Source organism: Prosopis cineraria, unplaced genomic scaffold, assembly GCF_029017545.1.
Source record: "Prosopis cineraria cultivar Desert tree isolate PC_DT_omini unplaced genomic scaffold, ASM2901754v1 PC1, whole genome shotgun sequence".
In the NCBI taxonomy this organism is placed as follows: domain Eukaryota; kingdom Viridiplantae; phylum Streptophyta; class Magnoliopsida; order Fabales; family Fabaceae; genus Prosopis; species Prosopis cineraria.
The window spans coordinates 37,868,201-37,885,834 of record NW_026555332.1 but is presented as its reverse complement, the minus strand read 5'-3'; the positions used below and the strand labels follow the sequence as shown (position 1 = coordinate 37,885,834).

The 17,634-nt window shown below is 33.0% G+C and overlaps 3 protein-coding genes and 1 non-coding gene across 4 annotated transcripts; 1 reads left to right on the top strand and 3 right to left on the bottom strand.

Annotated features, from left to right (window-relative positions):
• Positions 1-2,408: 2,408 nt before the first annotated feature.
• On the bottom strand, positions 2,409-2,559 carry LOC129296549 (U4 spliceosomal RNA). Its single transcript, XR_008589831.1, has one exon. It is a non-coding gene; the product is annotated as a U4 spliceosomal RNA (small nuclear RNA).
• Positions 2,560-3,004: 445 nt separating this feature from the next.
• LOC129303324 (non-specific lipid transfer protein GPI-anchored 3-like) lies at positions 3,005-5,231 on the bottom strand. Its single transcript, XM_054942573.1, has 3 exons — positions 4,654-5,231; positions 3,538-3,636; positions 3,005-3,411 (listed from the first exon to the last, which is right to left on the bottom strand). The coding sequence occupies exons 1-3, from the start codon at positions 5,033-5,035 to the stop codon at positions 3,272-3,274; spliced, it is 621 nt and encodes a 206-aa protein (XP_054798548.1). The 5' UTR covers positions 5,036-5,231; the 3' UTR covers positions 3,005-3,271.
• Positions 5,232-8,598: 3,367 nt separating this feature from the next.
• On the top strand, positions 8,599-12,239 carry LOC129288546 (ABC transporter G family member STR-like). Its single transcript, XM_054925178.1, has 4 exons — positions 8,599-9,214; positions 9,344-9,523; positions 10,125-10,393; positions 10,469-12,239. Exons 1-4 carry the CDS (start codon positions 8,855-8,857, stop codon positions 12,120-12,122), a joined length of 2,463 nt encoding a protein of 820 aa, XP_054781153.1. The 5' UTR covers positions 8,599-8,854; the 3' UTR covers positions 12,123-12,239.
• On the bottom strand, positions 12,200-16,270 carry LOC129288536 (TPR repeat-containing thioredoxin TDX). The gene is made up of 10 exons (XM_054925168.1): positions 15,981-16,270; positions 15,852-15,885; positions 15,416-15,556; positions 15,158-15,250; positions 14,978-15,053; positions 14,802-14,866; positions 14,498-14,638; positions 14,297-14,410; positions 13,847-13,877; positions 12,200-12,810 (listed from the first exon to the last, which is right to left on the bottom strand). Exons 1-10 carry the CDS (start codon positions 16,088-16,090, stop codon positions 12,476-12,478), a joined length of 1,140 nt encoding a protein of 379 aa, XP_054781143.1. The 5' UTR covers positions 16,091-16,270; the 3' UTR covers positions 12,200-12,475.
• Between the last annotated feature and the right edge of the window lie 1,364 nt (positions 16,271-17,634).

The following is a 17,634-nucleotide window of genomic DNA, read 5'->3' as shown; positions in this document are numbered from 1 at the left end:
TTTACACACACATATATTTGCATGTATAAATATATTTGATATAATAAACAATAACATATATTTGATCTCTTAAACTTAAACCTAATATAAAGTTGGAAGATTATAATTGCGTCTTTGCCGGTATAATATAAAAACTTAATTAGTTATTATGCATGTTATAGTATAATACAGTGCATTGCACAAATTTTTAAATGAGTAATATCATTTTTTATAATTTTTATAGGTGAACAATTTAAAATTCAAAATTAAATAACACAACTTGTATGAAACTCAGAGAAATGCATATACGTAGGCAAATTCTATATATTACTCTCTCCATTAAAAATTAAGATATTTTTAAGGAGTTAAATATATAAAAATATAAGGGTTTGTTTGAAAATCTGTTTTGAAAATAGTTTTTTTATTTTACAAAACAAGAAAATAAAAAAAATCTATCTAGTAACATATTTTTAAAAAGTATTTTGAAGAACAAAAAAAATAAAAGGTTATTCTAGAAAACAGAAAAATAAAAATAACTTTTAGGTGTTTTCAAATTATTATTCTGGAGGATAAGGAAAAATGAAAAAAAAATACTTATTTTTATTATTTTTATTTTTAAAACATGTTTTATAAAATATCAGTTCTCATAATAATAAAATAAAAAAGTTTCAAATAACCCCTAAATTATTTTTAATATTTTAAGATATAATTAATGTATTTTTTTAATATGCTTAATGGTATCAAGCTTTTGTTTTTTCCCTCTCTTCACCCTTCCCTTCAATTCAACAGGTGAGAAAAACAAAATCCCTAAATAGCTCTTCGCATAATCACAATCCAGTAAGATGAACCTAAAACTTACTATGAAACTTACGGATTCCAGAAAATATATTGTATATCCATTGGTGTGTATGCTTTTAGAATTAGCTTTAATATTATTAGTTGCAACTATAATAGTTGAAAGAGCTTTTCCAATCATGAATATAATTAAAAATTAGAAGTGAAATCGTATAGAAAATGAATTGTTGAATGGTTGTTCGGTTATTTACAAAGAAAGAAATTTTTGACAATATTAAAAGTAAAAAAATTAATCAACATTATCAAAATATGAAAGGGTTAACATGCAATTTGAATTCTAAACTAGATTTAAGGGTAATTTAAACTCTAAACTCTTATTTAGTTCATTCTGAATCTTAAATAATTAAAATTAGTGCACTTTTTAAAAAAAAATGAGGTATAATGTGCAATTTTTCTCAAAGGAAAATATGGGGGAGAGAGAGAGGGAGAGAGCAAAATTTGTTAAAAATTACATATTAAGCCTTATTTTTTTTAAAAAAATGGACGTTTTCTTTAATTTAACTATAAAAAAGATAACTTTAATTGATTAGAATTCATAATATTCCTTCCAATTATTTCAGCCCCTTTCTCGTCTCCTTTTCATTATGAGTCAAGATAAAGTGAAAACAACATTTCACAAAATTTTATTGCTGAAATTGTTCATAAAGAAAAAGAAACTTTTAGAACACAAAAAACCAATGAAATAATGGAAGAACAGCAAAAAAAAAAAAAAATCATCCTGATCAATAGACGATGAATGGCGGAAAAAAATGAATTCTAAAAACCTTACAGAGTAGTGGTCTTGACCATCGAAGAAGCCGAGATAGATCACAACCCCAATGGTAAGAAAAACAGAAACTGTCATTGCAGACGGAAAGAGATCCTTGTATCTCGAAATAATCTTCTACAATGATTTGTTTCTACTCAGGGAATGTATCACAATTTCCGCATGGCTCTTTCCTTTCGGGCAGCACCATTTTCCGGCACTTGCACAACAATAACACACTTATGTCCATTTGTTTTCTCCTCGTTTCTGGACTATTGTTTTTTATTTCCAACAGTGATATCAAAACTAAATTAAAATGCTCAGAATTTGAAAATATAGTTGTTTAATTTTTACTCCTTTAGCCGTGGAAATTCAACCCCTTCTCATCCTTCTCCTTTTTAGCTTCTTGATTGCTCTCTCATTTTCTTCTCCTCATCATGGTTGAGATTTAATTAGTTTATAAAACAATTATCATAATATTACATAAGAAATAAATAAATAATTTAAACTATTAAAACTTGATTCTTACCGATTATAAACAGTACAAGTCAAATTTTAAATTTATTTATTTTTTATATAATATTATAATAATAATTTTGAAAAATTTTGTAGTAATTATAAAATGTCAAATGTCAGTTTTTTGATTTCATTGGAGAAAACCGAGAACTCTCAAAAAGGCTTGTGGATCCTACCGAAGAGCAAAAACATTTACTCAGGAAGAGAAATAAAACAACATACTCCAGTCGGGCAACACATATATGTTACTATTTTAACGAAGAAAACACTAAACTGGTGGAACCCATCATAAAGCTTAGACTGATTATTGTAGGGCTTTACCCCGGAGGGAGCCCTTCCAGAAATTCTCAAGAGCCTGGGCCAAACCCAGGCCCAAGAGGGGGTTTGGAAATAGTTTTCAACCAGCAATAGACGCGCCTCGGTTAGAACCTCACTAGCTGCGTCATTGCCCCAAGCGCAAAGATGAGTTTCAACGCTTCACAAGTATTCCTTTTATACGCAGTCTCGTAACTCTCGCCCTTTTTATTAGCCGATGTGGGACGAGAAGCGTGAACTCGGCAATGCTATATATTTCTGTGTAACTCGCCACACCACATATGTGCATCTGACACTACGTCTTTACATGCCTGTTTTTAACAACGCATCAAAATTACATTTTAAAAGTCAACAAGATTCAGATTTAAGGTGCTAGTGGAATGTTTTGTCTTCACGCGTGACTTTTTAAAATAAAAAACATTTTGACCAATACATGTTTTTATATGCTACGATCTTGCCTCAAGATGTAACCAAACCCATTGAAAACTGCAAGCAAAAAGTCCTTTTCAAGTAAGCAAAGAGACTTCCCTTTGCTCTTCCGAGTATTTAATTTATTAAAGACAAAGAAACATGCAGTTTTTTATCAAGCTAAACTTCTCAAAAAGATAGGACATTCTTATAAATTGTGATGCATTATTATAATAATAAATATAGCAATCAATAGCTTGCTATTTGCATGGAAGCAGGAGCGAAATAAGAGACTTAAAACAATGACGGTGTGCAAGTGTGTTAATGTGTCGAGATATATAAAAGTTTTTATTATTGTCAGATAATCCTCATGTAGTATATACACAATCAGAGTAACATGAATTTGTGAAGCAAAGCCGGATCTCAAACAGATTTTGATCCAATGGTAAAATTTTATGCAGAAAAAAGGAGAAAGTTCATGAATAATGAAGCGAAGACTGCAAGAAGAACACTGAAACAAGTGGTTGTTTTGGTTGAACTTCTTGTGCCACTAGAAGTGGCAAGCTCGTCTTTGCTGGCATTAGCACCTGACACTTCAATCACACAGACAAAAAGAGGCAAGCTCAAAGTGTGCACATTGTAATTCATATATATATGTATAACAGAAAATATATATCATGTAAATTGTAAGAGAGAAAAAGAAGAAAAAGCTGTCTTACTGGACTTCTCTGCTGCTACAAGTGCTGCAGCTGCTGCATCTGTTGTAGCCTTATCAATTGGAATAGGAGTTGATGGATTTGGACTTGGAGAACTTGCTTCTGCAATGGAAGATTATTCTTAATTTATTCATCATGCGTTTGAACCATACATCATTTGGATCCAAATCCATATTTTATTATAATTTTCCTTCATAATTTTAAGTCTCCATACACTCTAACTGTTTAAAGGAAAAACATAAGTTTGGGCCCCTACATTTTTTTTAAAAATTTTTAAGTTTTTACAGTTTGTTTTTTGGTGTTCTAGATTTCTCTATAAGTGATGTTATAAGAATTTAAAACACTAAAAAATAAAAATATAAAGACCTGGAATATAAAAAAAGAGTGTAAAAACCTACAATAAAACTCGAATAAAGTATATAGACTCAAAGTTATGTTTTTTCTTATTTAAAATGATGAATTACCTAAATAAATAATTCTAAATATATGAATTTTAAATTATATGAAATTTTAAATTCAAAATCTAAATTCACCGAGATTCAAATAATATGTACGATTCATTCCTAGCATTCTATGAAATACAATTATACCATTCATAGCGTACTATTTATGATCCATCGATTTCCATTGATGTAATTGACAAAGTTAGCTTCTTCAGGATAATGTTAAGTTAATTTGATATATTAATTATAAGGTAAAATGAACACAAAGGCATAGATTCAGTACAAGAGCATCAACAACTTCAAATTTCAATGTTAATTTTTTCTTAAAAAAAAAAAGCTTCTGCATTGATAAAAAGCATAATCCGCTCGATCCATTTCCAGGATACCTTTCTCCAGTTCTCCTATTACCTCTTGTTGTCAATTAAAAGATAAGGAAAAAAAAAACATATGCAAATAGCCATAAAAATTAAAAGCAAATTCTGTGAATGAAAAACCTATAAACAATAGCACATGTATGTACAACACAACCGCATTTCTAAAATTTTGCATATATGTTTGTTTTAATTCTTGAAAATTGAATTCTCTCCCTACATATAATATGTTATCAAACAACATTATTGATATTAGATATATATATATATATATATAAAGAGAAACAAAAGGAAGATGATCGCACCATGTTTGCATTTGGAAAGGCGAAGACGGACATTACAGGCCTTGGGAAGCTGGAGAGCATCATGCCTTGTGATGTTCAAGGTAGGAAGGATCTGAGGATCGTTATAGAAGCGGCAGAGGCACTCGAAGTCGTCGGTGACGGTCTCCTGCAAGGCGGAGCAGCAGGTGTCCGGGGGCGGTTCGGTGGCGGAGACGTTGAGGTAGGTTTTGCAGGGAAGCAGTTTCTGCATGCACTGCATGGATTCATGAAGAGAAGCCACAGATCCTTGAGAGAGGCTGTTGAGGAGTCCGCCGAGATCCGGATCAGCCAAAACGAGGGAGGAGACGGAGAAGGCGGCGAGGAGGAGGAGGAAGATGGGAAAATAATTGGAGGAAGCAGCCATGATGATGGTAATGAAGAAGATGGAGAAGAGAGGAACGAAATGGTAGTTTGTTCTTCCTCTCTCCGTACTCCTCTGGTTTGGGAATGTGGAGGAGGAATGGTATTTGATTAGAGACAAGTTTCTATTTTTAGAAAGGTCGTTTGGAAAAGCAAGACTTGGAGCCTCCCTCCACCACCAGCACACCACATTTTTTCCTGCGTGCAGATTCTCTCTACTTATGCTTGGACCCAATATCGTACGTGCCTTTTTATACAGATCAGTGGTGTGGATTGACCCCAAAAATATTCATTGCTATAATTATATATGTGTTATACTTTATTTATCTTAAATTAGATATATTAAAATTAAAAATCACAAGGTCTAAATTTTATTTAAAAAAAAAGAGAGAGTTAAAAACTGCGCTACAAAGGTGACGATTCCTCTGAATAGTTAGGAATGTCTTTCGTAAGTGTTTAAACCATCATGATTCATGAAAATATTAATGTTATATATATATATATATATATATATAATTCTCTCAATTTATGAACAACATGATTAATCTTACGACATTTTTTTTTAATAAAACAAGGCTGGAACCCGGAATATGGGTTGAATTAAATAGAATATCTCAAAAAAAAAACATTTTCTCAAGTGGGATAAGTTTAGAAAAAAGTAAAAGTAAATAAAAATGAGTTCTTTTGACTTGAACCATTTAACTCATAGGAGTTAGACAGACTAACTGTTTAAAAAAGATCGTACACAGAAGAGTTCACTTCTTGATGTGTATATATATTTGGCTTCTTATAGTCTTAAGAGTCTAAAATTTTTTTACAACCAAATAGGGAGAAGTCAAAAAACGTCATCCCCATATAATGACAACTTAATTTAAGATAGCTTTTGGATTTATGAATTTAAATTTAAATTTAAAATTTAAAATCTTGCATTTCAAATTTCATATTTAAAATTCATGTAATTAAAATACTTTGTTTGGATAAGTTAAAAAATTTTAAATGAAGAAAAGAGATAAGTTGACATTTGAAATAAAAATGAAAAATTGAAAATAATAAGTTTACCTTTATGTTTCCAACAATGATACAAATAAGAACCAAATATCAAAATCACATAAACATTAATAGTAAAGACTTAAAAAAATTAGAGATTTGAAATGATTGGAATTGGAATATAGATAAAATTTAGAAGTACAAATGAATTATAATAAGAAATGGATTTGAAGTAAATCCAAATTTATCATGAATTGTTTGGTATTTAAATAAAATATTTGGCTCAAATTTAAAAAATCCAAATCCTCATTAATTCAAGCATACAATTAACTTAATTATTTGCCACCAAGAGTTATATATATATATATGTATATGTATATATTTAGACACCTTTCCTTGTCTCTGTTTTCCAGAAACTAATAATTAGATGAGCCTGGCCACTTAAACAAGAGGGAAAATATAATGTGCCTGGTTTAACCATCAGAGCAGATAGTACACAAGTATCAACTATGAACCAATCATTGCTACAGCCAACAGAATAAATATATAGCAATTTCTATCGATTTTAAAGCAAGAAGCTATGGATGATATACATATCAGACACCAGTGAACTGATCTCTCTATGAGTGCCGTCCTGATATCCAATTCATATTCCTGCCTTAGGCATTTCCAACACCTCCCATCTTCTTTTTAAAAATAATATGCACTTCACCAATATTATATATAATATATATGGATATAATTTAGGTTTAGTTTTGCTCCATATATATATATATATATAAATACTTCAAAATTTTAAGTGGCAGTTAAAAATATTAAGTATGTCGTTGAGAACCATTATCAGGCCATGATGAGAAGGTAATGCAATGGAGTGCACGTGTGTCTCTAGTAAGGATTTTCCCATTTTAACTTTCCTCCTTTTCTCTGAAATAACTGGTCTGTGGTTTTCCAGCTTGAGCAAGTTTTTCTTTACTTCTTTTTGAGATTTTTTAAAGATGCATTATTCTCTCGCTTTATTTAAAATATAATTATCTTTTAAATGATCTCTTAACATTAGAACTATTTTCAAATTTTCACTAAAGAGATTATTTATTACAATATGGCTCCCTAGTCCTATTTATAAGACTCTATCTATAATTTTACATTTACAACTAATATCTAAAAATATCTTGTCTCTTTATAATAGTTGTTATACTTTCTTTATTCTCTATGAGTTCTATTAATCAAATTGGTGATTTTAAAAACGGTAAAAAATTTTAATTATATAACTAATTTTAATTAATTTTTAAAATAATAAAATTTTTAATCCCTCAAATTTATCTTGATTATGGATTTAGTTTATTAAGTTTAATTTTTATTGATTTAGTCTTTTATATTTTCCTAAATTATCATGTGAATAAAGTATATTGATGACTTAATACACATACATAGTTAAATAAGAATAAATTACCTCCAAATTAGTATAATCTCTTACAATGTGTTTTGCTCTCTCTCTCTCTCAAATTTTGAGTTGTTTTTCTTCTACGTAAATAATAATTATACTTCTTTTTATTTTTATATATATATAGATGCCATGAATATTCTATTATCCATGCCAACAAATTTTAACATCATCTTTAAACAATAAAAATCAAAGTAATAATAAAAGTAAATTTAAAAGGCTAAATTGATAAAAAACTTAAACTTGAGGAACCAAAACAAACTTGAGGGGCTAAAATTCGTACTATCCCTTAATTTTCTTAATCATAGAAAGCAGTTTATAGGTGCTTAAAAAAAGACTAAGGGAGTATTTGGTACCTTTAAAAGTATGTAACAATCTTTGCCACCTTCACTCTTGGCTTGGATTTGGAGAACTTTAAGGATAAGATAATATTAGGAGGAAAACTCTAAAACATAATAATTTATTATTATTAATCAAATGGTGATTTTAGAAAACATTATTATTATTATTATTATTATTATTGATAGTTTCTCCTCCTTATATTCTTTCCTCCCTACTTTCCTTCCTTATTTTTCTCCAACCAAACCAAGAGCCTTGTAGTTGGTTTACCAACCTTTGCTAGCTGCTTGCCCAGCATTTAGATAGCAGGTGTCATAACCTATGCTAATGTCGATGACCAAAATAAGAAAGACAACGATTATAGAGACTACAATTTAAAGAAAAATAATGACTCAAGACACAAACGAATTATTCTATCAATATTTTTCTTTCTACTCTATGCACGATATTTTCGTTTATGTTATAACTAAATAAAATACATTCAGATCGAGAAAGCTGGCCTGTAATCAGACAACAACATCGTGCAAGAGAACCAACGTGAGGGACAATGACAAGACAAGCATATGATCGAGCCAATGCTGATCCTTGACTTTCCCCCAAACTTCACAGTTCATTTGGTGCAACCTGTTCAAAAGTTCCATGCATGACCCTCCTATCTGAAATAACTCACCAAACACGTCAGCTGTAATTGCTACATCTTCAAGATTCTTAAGAGCTGCGTTTAACAGTATGAAACAAATTAAACTAGTCGTTATGGGAATATTTGTTGTGCTTTTCTATGTGGATTTGTGCCTGGAATATGCACGATGAAACAAAACAATAACGTTATAATAGCCTAGCTTCGGCACCACCAACGTAGATAGAACAAAACTAAAGAGGAAGAGAACATATGTTTGCCGGCTGATGATGTCTAAGATTGTTTTCATTTTAACCGTCAGTTTTTGTTTTCACTGCACATTCTGTCTGAACATGGATCACCTTTTAAATAAAACCTGCTAAATTGCAGAAGCTGGGAAGCCAGAAAAGTTTTTTCTAAGAATAACAATAACCACTGCAATGGCAAGGCAAGACAAGTCAGAGACAGGTAAAAGCAGCTTGGAGAACTTACTAGACTTGGACAAAACAAGAACTACAAAAAGCATTGTGAAGCAACTGAGACCCCTGAGGTCCATTCCTGAATATGGTCTAGAATTCCAAAGAATATCATACAGGGTTCAGAAGAAGCAGAAGAAGAATGGGGTTTGGATCAAGAAAGAAGCTTATATACTTCATGACATATCAGGGCAGGCAAATCGAGGCGAAATCATGGCAATCATTGGACCAAGTGGGGCCGGCAAATCGACATTCCTTGATGCCTTGGCTGGTCGGATCGCACAAGGGAGTCTTGAAGGATCAGTTAGAATGGATAGGAAACCAGTAATTCATTAACAAAATGAACTTGATACTGTTTTTTATGTTTTATTTGTGCTGGAATATTCATTCAAGCTTGATTCTTTTTGTTTCTTTGGTAGAGAGTAATGATTGATGAATGTTCTAATCATGCAGGTGACCGCAAGTTACATGAAGATGGTATCATCATATGTGATGCAAGATGGCCAGCTTTTTCCTATGTTGACAGTTTTTGAGACATTAATGTTTGCAGCAGAGGTTAGGCTTCCTCCTATACTCTCCACGGAGGATAAAAAGAACAGAGTTTATGAGCTCCTTAATCAGCTCGGCTTGCAGGTAAAACATGTTCAAGCTTTTTAGATTAGTTGTTGGGCTAGACAGGACCAAGCCCCCTTGACTAGATGAGCTTCAATCAAAACCCACCAAACCAAATAGATCCAAAACTAGGCCTACCATGTCGTCCACCTATTAACTCAGATTTAAATATTACCAAAAAATACTCAGATTTAAATATCTTGTGCCAAAAATCATAAAGGGCGAGTGCAATTTATCAGAAAGAAATGAATTACTTGTAAATAAAATACATCGACAAGAAGTGTTATCGTACTAAATAAAGTCAGCTACATGAATTGCATAACGCCATTATACTCTATCAACTAGCAAATATTCGGATATATTGTTAAGCAAAATGGCCCTGGTCAACAACTTATAAGTAATAGATAAAAATAATATATATTTTAACCTTATAAGCACTTGACAGATTTTGGCACTGCAAAGAATCCAAGTCACCAACCCATCTAAATCTCACAAAAATACTTAGAACTTTGGTTCAAAGGACACTTGTTTTGGATTTAAGTAGCAAGATATCAAGATGTATTTGTTCTTTGTTAACCGAAAAGCGCACACACTATGGTTCAACGAATGGATAGTTGTTCAGAGTGCAGCACATACATACATTGGTGATGAAGGGACAAGAGGAGTCTCAGGAGGGGAAAGACGAAGAGTATCTATCGGCATAGACATCATTCATAAGCCAGCACTTTTGTTTCTTGACGAACCAACATCAGGCCTCGATTCTACAAGTGCTTACAATGTAGTGGAAAAGATTAAACACATAGCTCAAGGTGGCAGTATTGTCCTCATGACCATACATCAGCCTTCGTTCAGAATTCAGAAGCTCCTGGACCAGATCACTATCCTTGCAAGGTGAAAAATTGTAAAACTCAGTATAATCTCTAAATTTGCTCAATAGACTGGCTAATGTATCAAATGGTGTTACAGGGGAAGATTGGTATACATGGGAAGGCCCGATGCACTTCCAGCTTATCTTTCTGGCTTTGGAAGAACAATACCAGATGGAGAAAATAGTATTGAGTACATGTTAGATGTTATTAAAGAATATGATGAATCAACGATTGGTCTAGACCCCCTTGTTCAGTACCAATGCTATGGCCAAAAGCCTGATCAAGCAGACATAACGCCAGTCCCTAAAACACCAAAGACTCCAAGAACACCTCACAGAAGTACCACCCCTGCATCTAAATATATTATTAACTTGCTGTCACAAGGATTCACTCCTGGAACATCAAAGCCTGATTCCACCCAAGTTGGTGATGTTGTTGATGATGATGATGATGATGATAGTTTTGATTACTCGCTTGAGAGGAAAAGTGCTCAGACGCCAAGGAGCAAGTCCAATGCTGGCGTCCCACGTTTGGCTTCTCAGTTCTACCAAGAGTTCTCAGCCAAGGATTTCTCTGTCTGGCTTTACCATGGTATGGTAGGAACTCCTAAACGCCCAATTTCATGGACTCCGGCGAGAACTCCATCATGGACTCCGGTGAGAACTCCAGGATGGATGCCTGCCAAAACACCTAATCCATGGCCAAGAAATGTCATTTCCATCCAACATTCTGCATCATATCAGGACTCTTATCGAGCGAAGAGCTCCAATGTGGTTAGCCAATCTATGGACTCCTATGGACCTTCTTATGAAGAGCTTGAGATTGAAGATGCTCTTGAGGAGCCACATCTAGGATCCAAATATGCAAACCCATGGCTGCGTGAGGTTGCAGTGCTGTCATGGAGAACTGCACTCAATGTGATTCGAACCCCTGAACTCTTCCTGTCCCGTGAAGTTGTGTTAGCTGTAATGGCACTAATCCTCTCCTCCATCTTCAAAAACCTGGGTCATCTCACTTTCAAAGACATAAGTAGGCTTCTCAACTTCTATATCTTTTCAGTGTGCTTAGTTTTCTTCTCTTCCAATGATGCTGTCCCTACTTTCATCTTGGAAAGGTTCATCTTCATTAGAGAGACATCCCACAATGCTTATCGCGCATCTTCGTATGTCATTTCTTCCCTCATTGTTTATCTCCCATTTTTCGCTGTCCAAGGCTTCACATTTGCCGCCATAACCAAAATATTCCTTCACTTGAAAAGCAGTCTCTTTCATTTCTGGATGATCCTCTTTGCCTCGCTTATCACTACCAATGCCTATGTGATGCTTATTAGTGCACTTGTTCCAAGCTACATCACAGGGTACGCAGTAGTTATAGCAACAACTGCTCTCTTCTTCTTAACCTGTGGATTCTTCCTCAAGCGAACTCAGATACCTTCATATTGGAGGTGGCTTCACTATATTTCTGCAATCAAATACCCATTTGAGGCACTGCTGACAAATGAATTCAAGAACGACAAATGCTACACAGGGAACCCGACAGATTTGTCTCCTGGGCCATTAGGAGAAGTAAAGCGAAGCTCCCACCATAACAATTCGACTAATTGCTTAATAGGAGAGGATGTTTTATCCTCAATGGATATTCTTAAAGACGACATTTGGTATGACATATTTATCCTGCTTGCTTGGGGTGTTCTTTACAGGTTCTTGTTCTATTTGGTTCTGAGATTTTATTCCAAGAATGAAAGAAAATGAATCATGGAACTCCTTTTCCTGTTATGCACAAGTATTTATGTCCAAGTTGGTCAAACATTTTCGAGCATGCACATGTGTTCTAGTGAAAAAGATATGATACAAGTTTGTCTCCAGATACAATTCTCACGTTGAATTTTTCTATCCCCATTTAAGTCATCAAATATCTTACAAAACAGGCAGGAAAGTATGAATTTGTTCCAAGTGAACGCGAACCTTTTGGACAAGCAAACAGACATGCCAGCAGACACAAAACACAAGCCACGTTTTCTAAGACTATTTATGACAAAATAGACATATAAACAGAGAAAAGAGCAAGAGGAAAAAAAAAAACTGTGTTCTGATAACGTGTTCACTTAAGAAGAGCCTGCATGTTGCGCTACCTTCCTTTCAAGTGAACTTTTGTCTGCCCCCACCAAACTGTCAACCTCTTTACTATTCTTAATAAAGAAAAAGGCAGGAACACTGCTAATATTCCAGCGTGCAGCCGCATCTGTTGCCTCATCTATGTCAACCTTCAAAAATACAACTTTTGGGTACTTATCAGCCAAGCTTGTAAAATGAGGCCCAATGAAACGACAGGGACCACACCATGTTGCAGTAAAATACAGGACTGTCAAGCGAGATGTCTTTGAAGCAGCATTCAACAACTTGTCCAGTTCACCAACAGAATGAATACCAATGACTTGTCCTGTTTAATGTCATGTCATCATTAGTTATTCAACATCAAGTTATCAACCATCATCAAAATTTGGATTTAATTTCAAAGTAGTGACCAGAAAGAATACGTAGATCTTGAAAATCATGTGATAACCTCAGCTCAAAGGTAAACAATATAGGTAAAAGTAAAACACATTAATGTCAAAGTTTGGATTCAGAATCCTCCAAGTTCAAAATTTTTCACATCGAAGAGACTTCTATTTTTCCTTTCCAGCATCAATGATTCCATATGCATGCCAATACAACCCACTCAATTCAATATCAATGATTTCTTATGCATGCCTATACAACTAGATCCACCAAGAACCACTGAATCAGACCAGGAGAAGCCAAAGACTACAGTTCCCTAAACCTAGATTGCTCTCCCTCTCCCAGTTGAGTTCAGACTTCTAAGTTAGAATCAAGGCCCTTTTGGTGTTGTAAGCATTCCCGCATCATATGATACAAGCTATCACCCCAACAAATGTGCTTAAAATGATTTTTTCTATACCTTTGTCTTTCCAAGTAACATCAGCAATAGTCACGGATGGCCTCTACCGCCCCCCCAACAAACCCAAAACAAAACAAACAAAGGAATTAAAAAAGCCAAGCAATCACAACATAGTTCTTTCAAAATTCGATGAAAAGAAGTTGAAAATATTACAATCAACATGGATGACAGGTAATTCTCCACAAAAAAGACAAAATGTCCATCCATCATGTTATGTCCAAACAAGCACAACCAAAATGCCAATATTTCCCCAGTCTTTTAATTTTTCAAGCGTACCAAATATTGTCAATGCCAATTAATGAGGGGTGATAGAAAACTGCAAGGAAGGTGGACAGTAAAATGCAATGTGCGTGCGCGCGTGAGAGAGAGGGAGGGAGGGAGGGAGGGAGGTAGTTCCAACATACGCATAAAATATATTTCCCATTCTCAGTACTAAGCAAGAGATAAGAAATGCACTATTTGATTTGGAAATTGTGACAACCAATAACATCAGTCACAACGAGATAAAAAGGCATACCATCTTTTAAAGCAGATACTGATTCTTGAACCTGAAAAGAAATGTCAAAACGGATTTAGAGATCAAACTAGATCACTTTACCACAAAGTTATGGAAATGAACATGAAGGAGTAATGGAAATGAACATGAAGGAGTGACACGACCTGCAAGTTCTTTCCATTGTCATCGCACATAAAATTATTTCCCATTCTTTACCCTTATCCCATTAATGTTGCCAGGAAGGTAGAGGAATTTCAGTGGCCCCAAGCCCCCTAATTACTTAAAATCCAACTGGAATTGACTAACCCTGCGGTGTATGCCCAACTAAAAATTAACCTCAACCACATAAGAAAAGCATTCAACTATTATGCAAAGGATGCTAATTAATTGATCCCTAAAATGTCACTCACGACAGCTTAACTATCAACAATTTATTTCCATGACGGAAATTCCACACTAAACTACACTTACTTGAGCTTCTGCTTGTTGTTTCTTCTTCAGCTCAGCTCTCTTCTGATCCCTTTGCTTGTGCAAGCGTTCATATTTTCTCCTATGCTCCTCAATTTTGCGGGCATTAGGTTCAACCTGTCAAAGTTAAAATATATAATTATAAAAGGTTTTTTTTTGGGCTACCTCTCATCTCCCATGGGCAGGGCAGGGAAGGTGGCTTACTTTTTTAAGTTGCATTCCAATTTCTTCATCGTAATCTAACTTTGAAGCCACATGAAGATCACTAGCTGCTTCCTCCCATAATCCCAACATGGCCCTTGCCATTCCCCGTATTTTGTATCCTTTAGCTGAGTCAGGATTAATCTGGAACAAATAATGCAAATTTGAGAAATTGAGTCTACTCATCATGTCATGTAGGATGAGTTACAAAGCTAGACTCATCAAAATTTCAGTAGCAGCAAATAAAGCAAAACTTCCATGCTTTCCATGCAATAAGTTATGGCATGGCAAGAACCAAGAACAAAACCTGCAAAGCAGTATCAGCATCACGAATTGCAGCATTTGGTTTCTTCATCTTGATAAAGACACTAGCTGAAAGCAAGAAAATGAAGTTTCTGAATTACAAGAATGGTGTGGATGGCAGTAAAAGAAATCACATTTACTGAGAGATTTACGATTCTGGAAGGTGAATTAGTAGAGCACCTCTAGTAGCATAAAGTATTGCTGAATGGGGATTCAAGACAATGGCTTCTGTTAGTTGATCCACTGCATCATCCAACTTCCCTGAAAAATATAGACAATCAAATTGATAGAGGGAAAGGATCTCTAAGAAACAAAGAAGGAAAGATCCCAGAAAAGAACGGTTATCAAGGAAATTTAAACCATGCCTTCTGAAATAGAATCGATGGCCTTGGACTTTGCAACTTGTGCAGCATCCCGCTGATCTTCTGTTACCTCAGCAGAAGAATCTCCCATCTGCCAAACCAGTTAGAATTGTTAGAATTATTTTTTCAGGAGTGGGCTTCATGCCATGGGAACCACCCTCCGTCAACATACTCTCAAAAGAAAATATTGGATAGAAAGGCTAAAGATTATAAGACACAATGTTGGAAATCCACTAATTTCCTGCCAATCCAATACCTTCTGAGGAGGGTCATTATCAGGTTCAATAACACCAGTATCGTCCAATTCGATATCAGATTCTACAATTTCATCTTCATCTTCTCTAGATAAATCAGCTCTTTTAGCATCAGAGTGCTCTGACATGTCTTCAACTTTCTCCTGCATGAGTTTTGTATAAGCAGAAAAGACAGGACTGAAAATGCCAGAACTCTACTTTACAAAAGAAACTTTCACCCAATTTTAAAATGCAACAAAATTAGTACAAAGCCGCCATTTTGGGATACGATCGGAACTAAGGAACTCAGCCATTCTTATTTCCATATATGCATCCCAATGCTCACCAATAGTTACCACCCAAATTCTATAAGTAGATAAATTTTGAAATTTCAAATGAACATGAGCAAAGGAGCATAAGAGAAACGAGTAGAAATTGATTAAAGAATGGAGGGCTCACCGTTTTTGGTTCTGGAGGTAGCCGAGCACCTAAGCTGCAAGCACAAGTAACACAAATGTTTCAGAGAAAGAAATCATAAGCCAACATGAAAATTGTAGAGCAAATCTACCTACAGGCACTTTAAGGTACCTGAGAAGATAAGACTTGAAGAATGAAAGAGATGGATTGTGAAGAAGTGAAGGATTTGACTTGCATCCATCGATAAATTTCTTTAGCTCTGCGACTTTCGCATCATCCATCGATATTCGATTGACATTTTCTGTCTCTATCCAAGATCGGACCACCACTGCTTTACTGCTTCGCACACCGAAAGCACATGAAGCAGGTAGAATTCAGGGTATGTATCCGGAATGCGGTAGAGCTAAGCAGCATGGCACCCGATCGACCTCAACGAATAATTGCAGAGTGATGTCTTTTCTTTGGATTTGGGTGGTAATTTTGTAAGAATTTAGAAAATAGAGTTCATCCAAATAAAACAAAATTTTAAAATAGATTCTTTAATCATTATAGTATACATTTAATTATTTAATTTTATATATTTTATTTTAATTTTTTAATTTTATAAAATATTTTTTTAATTTTTTAATTTATAAAGTATTTTAATTTTTAATCTTAACATTGTTAGTTTTATTTTAATAAATTTTTAAATATTAACAAAACATTATCAATGTTAATATATTAAATTTAATTTTTTTAAAATAATAATATTAATATAAAAAATAATCATTTAAATTTAATGATATTATAGTTAAAAGATTAAAATAATATTTTATAAAATTAAAAAATTAAAAAAAATTTATATGAAGTTATAGAATTAAAAATATACTTTAGCATTCCTCAAAAAATTCTTATGAAAAGCTTCTAAAATTAAATAAATAAAAAATAATAAAATAAATGCTTTAAATGGATTTTTTTTTGTGATTATTAAAATGGGCTCTGTTTTGGCTAAAAAAAATCCATTTGAATTTCTAAAATTAAATCTGGTTCAACAATATAAATTTTATTAAATTTAAAATAAAAATATTTATAAAAATTGTATAATTTATTATTAAAGTACACATTTAATCTTTTAATTTTATATAATATTTTATTCTAATCTCTTAGTTTTATAAAATGTCTTCAATCATATAACCCTAACATTGTTGCTTTCATCAACAAAAAATTTGCTATAATTAACTTTCAAATGTTGAAAAAAAAATTTAAATATTGACACATGAAGTTTTAATTTTTTAAAATAATAATAATTGTTATTTGAAATTAACGATATTAGGGTTATAAAACTGAAAAAAAAAATATTTTATAAAATTAAAGGACTAAACTGAAATCTTATATAAAACTAGAGGACCAAAATACACTTTAGTTTTTATTTACTTCCTCCATTAAAAAATGTAAGGTATTTTTAACTGAATCTCATCTAATAAAGTAGTTATTTATTTTTAAACTAACAATATCCTTTCATATTCACTCTTATTTAATGGGATATTTTATCCTAAAATAATTATAAAGTGGTTCATTCAATAGAGATACTTTAAAAAAAATAATGATTATACCTTAAAAAATTAAAAATACTTTATATTTTTTAATATTCAACCCATCAAAAAATATTTTACATTTTTTAAGGGGGGAGTATTTATAAGTCATATGCTGTGGCTTATTTTAAACAATATGTTCTAATGCAATATAAATTTTATAAAAATAGATAGCATTATTTATAAACTAAAAAATACAACTCATCGTATGTCAAGTGAAGAAAATAAGTCTTTCGAGTAAGAGTTAAGTACTT

Bases quoted from the DNA above. Each gene is read 5' to 3' on its own strand.
- LOC129303324 (XM_054942573.1), bottom strand. From the start codon at position 5,035: ATGGCTGCTTCCTCCAATTATTTTCCCATCTTCCTCCTCCTCCTCGCC. The intron at 3,637-4,653 runs GTGCGATCATCT...CTTCCATTGCAG, and splicing joins CCTTTCCAAATGCAAACATG to AAGCAAGTTCTCCAAGTCCA. The intron at 3,412-3,537 runs GTAAGACAGCTT...GTGTGATTGAAG, and splicing joins TGTAGCAGCAGAGAAGTCCA to TGTCAGGTGCTAATGCCAGC.
- LOC129288536 (XM_054925168.1), bottom strand. From the start codon at position 16,090: ATGGATGATGCGAAAGTCGCAGAGCTAAAGAAATTTATCGATGGATGC. The intron at 13,878-14,296 runs GTAAGTGTAGTT...ATTTCTTTTCAG, and splicing joins AACAACAAGCAGAAGCTCAA to GTTCAAGAATCAGTATCTGC. The intron at 12,811-13,846 runs GTATGCCTTTTT...GACATTAAACAG, and splicing joins AGTATCTGCTTTAAAAGATG to GACAAGTCATTGGTATTCAT.
- LOC129288546 (XM_054925178.1), top strand. From the start codon at position 8,855: ATGGCAAGGCAAGACAAGTCAGAGACAGGTAAAAGCAGCTTGGAGAAC. The intron at 9,215-9,343 runs GTAATTCATTAA...CTAATCATGCAG, and splicing joins TTAGAATGGATAGGAAACCA to GTGACCGCAAGTTACATGAA. The intron at 10,394-10,468 runs GTGAAAAATTGT...ATGGTGTTACAG, and splicing joins CAGATCACTATCCTTGCAAG to GGGAAGATTGGTATACATGG.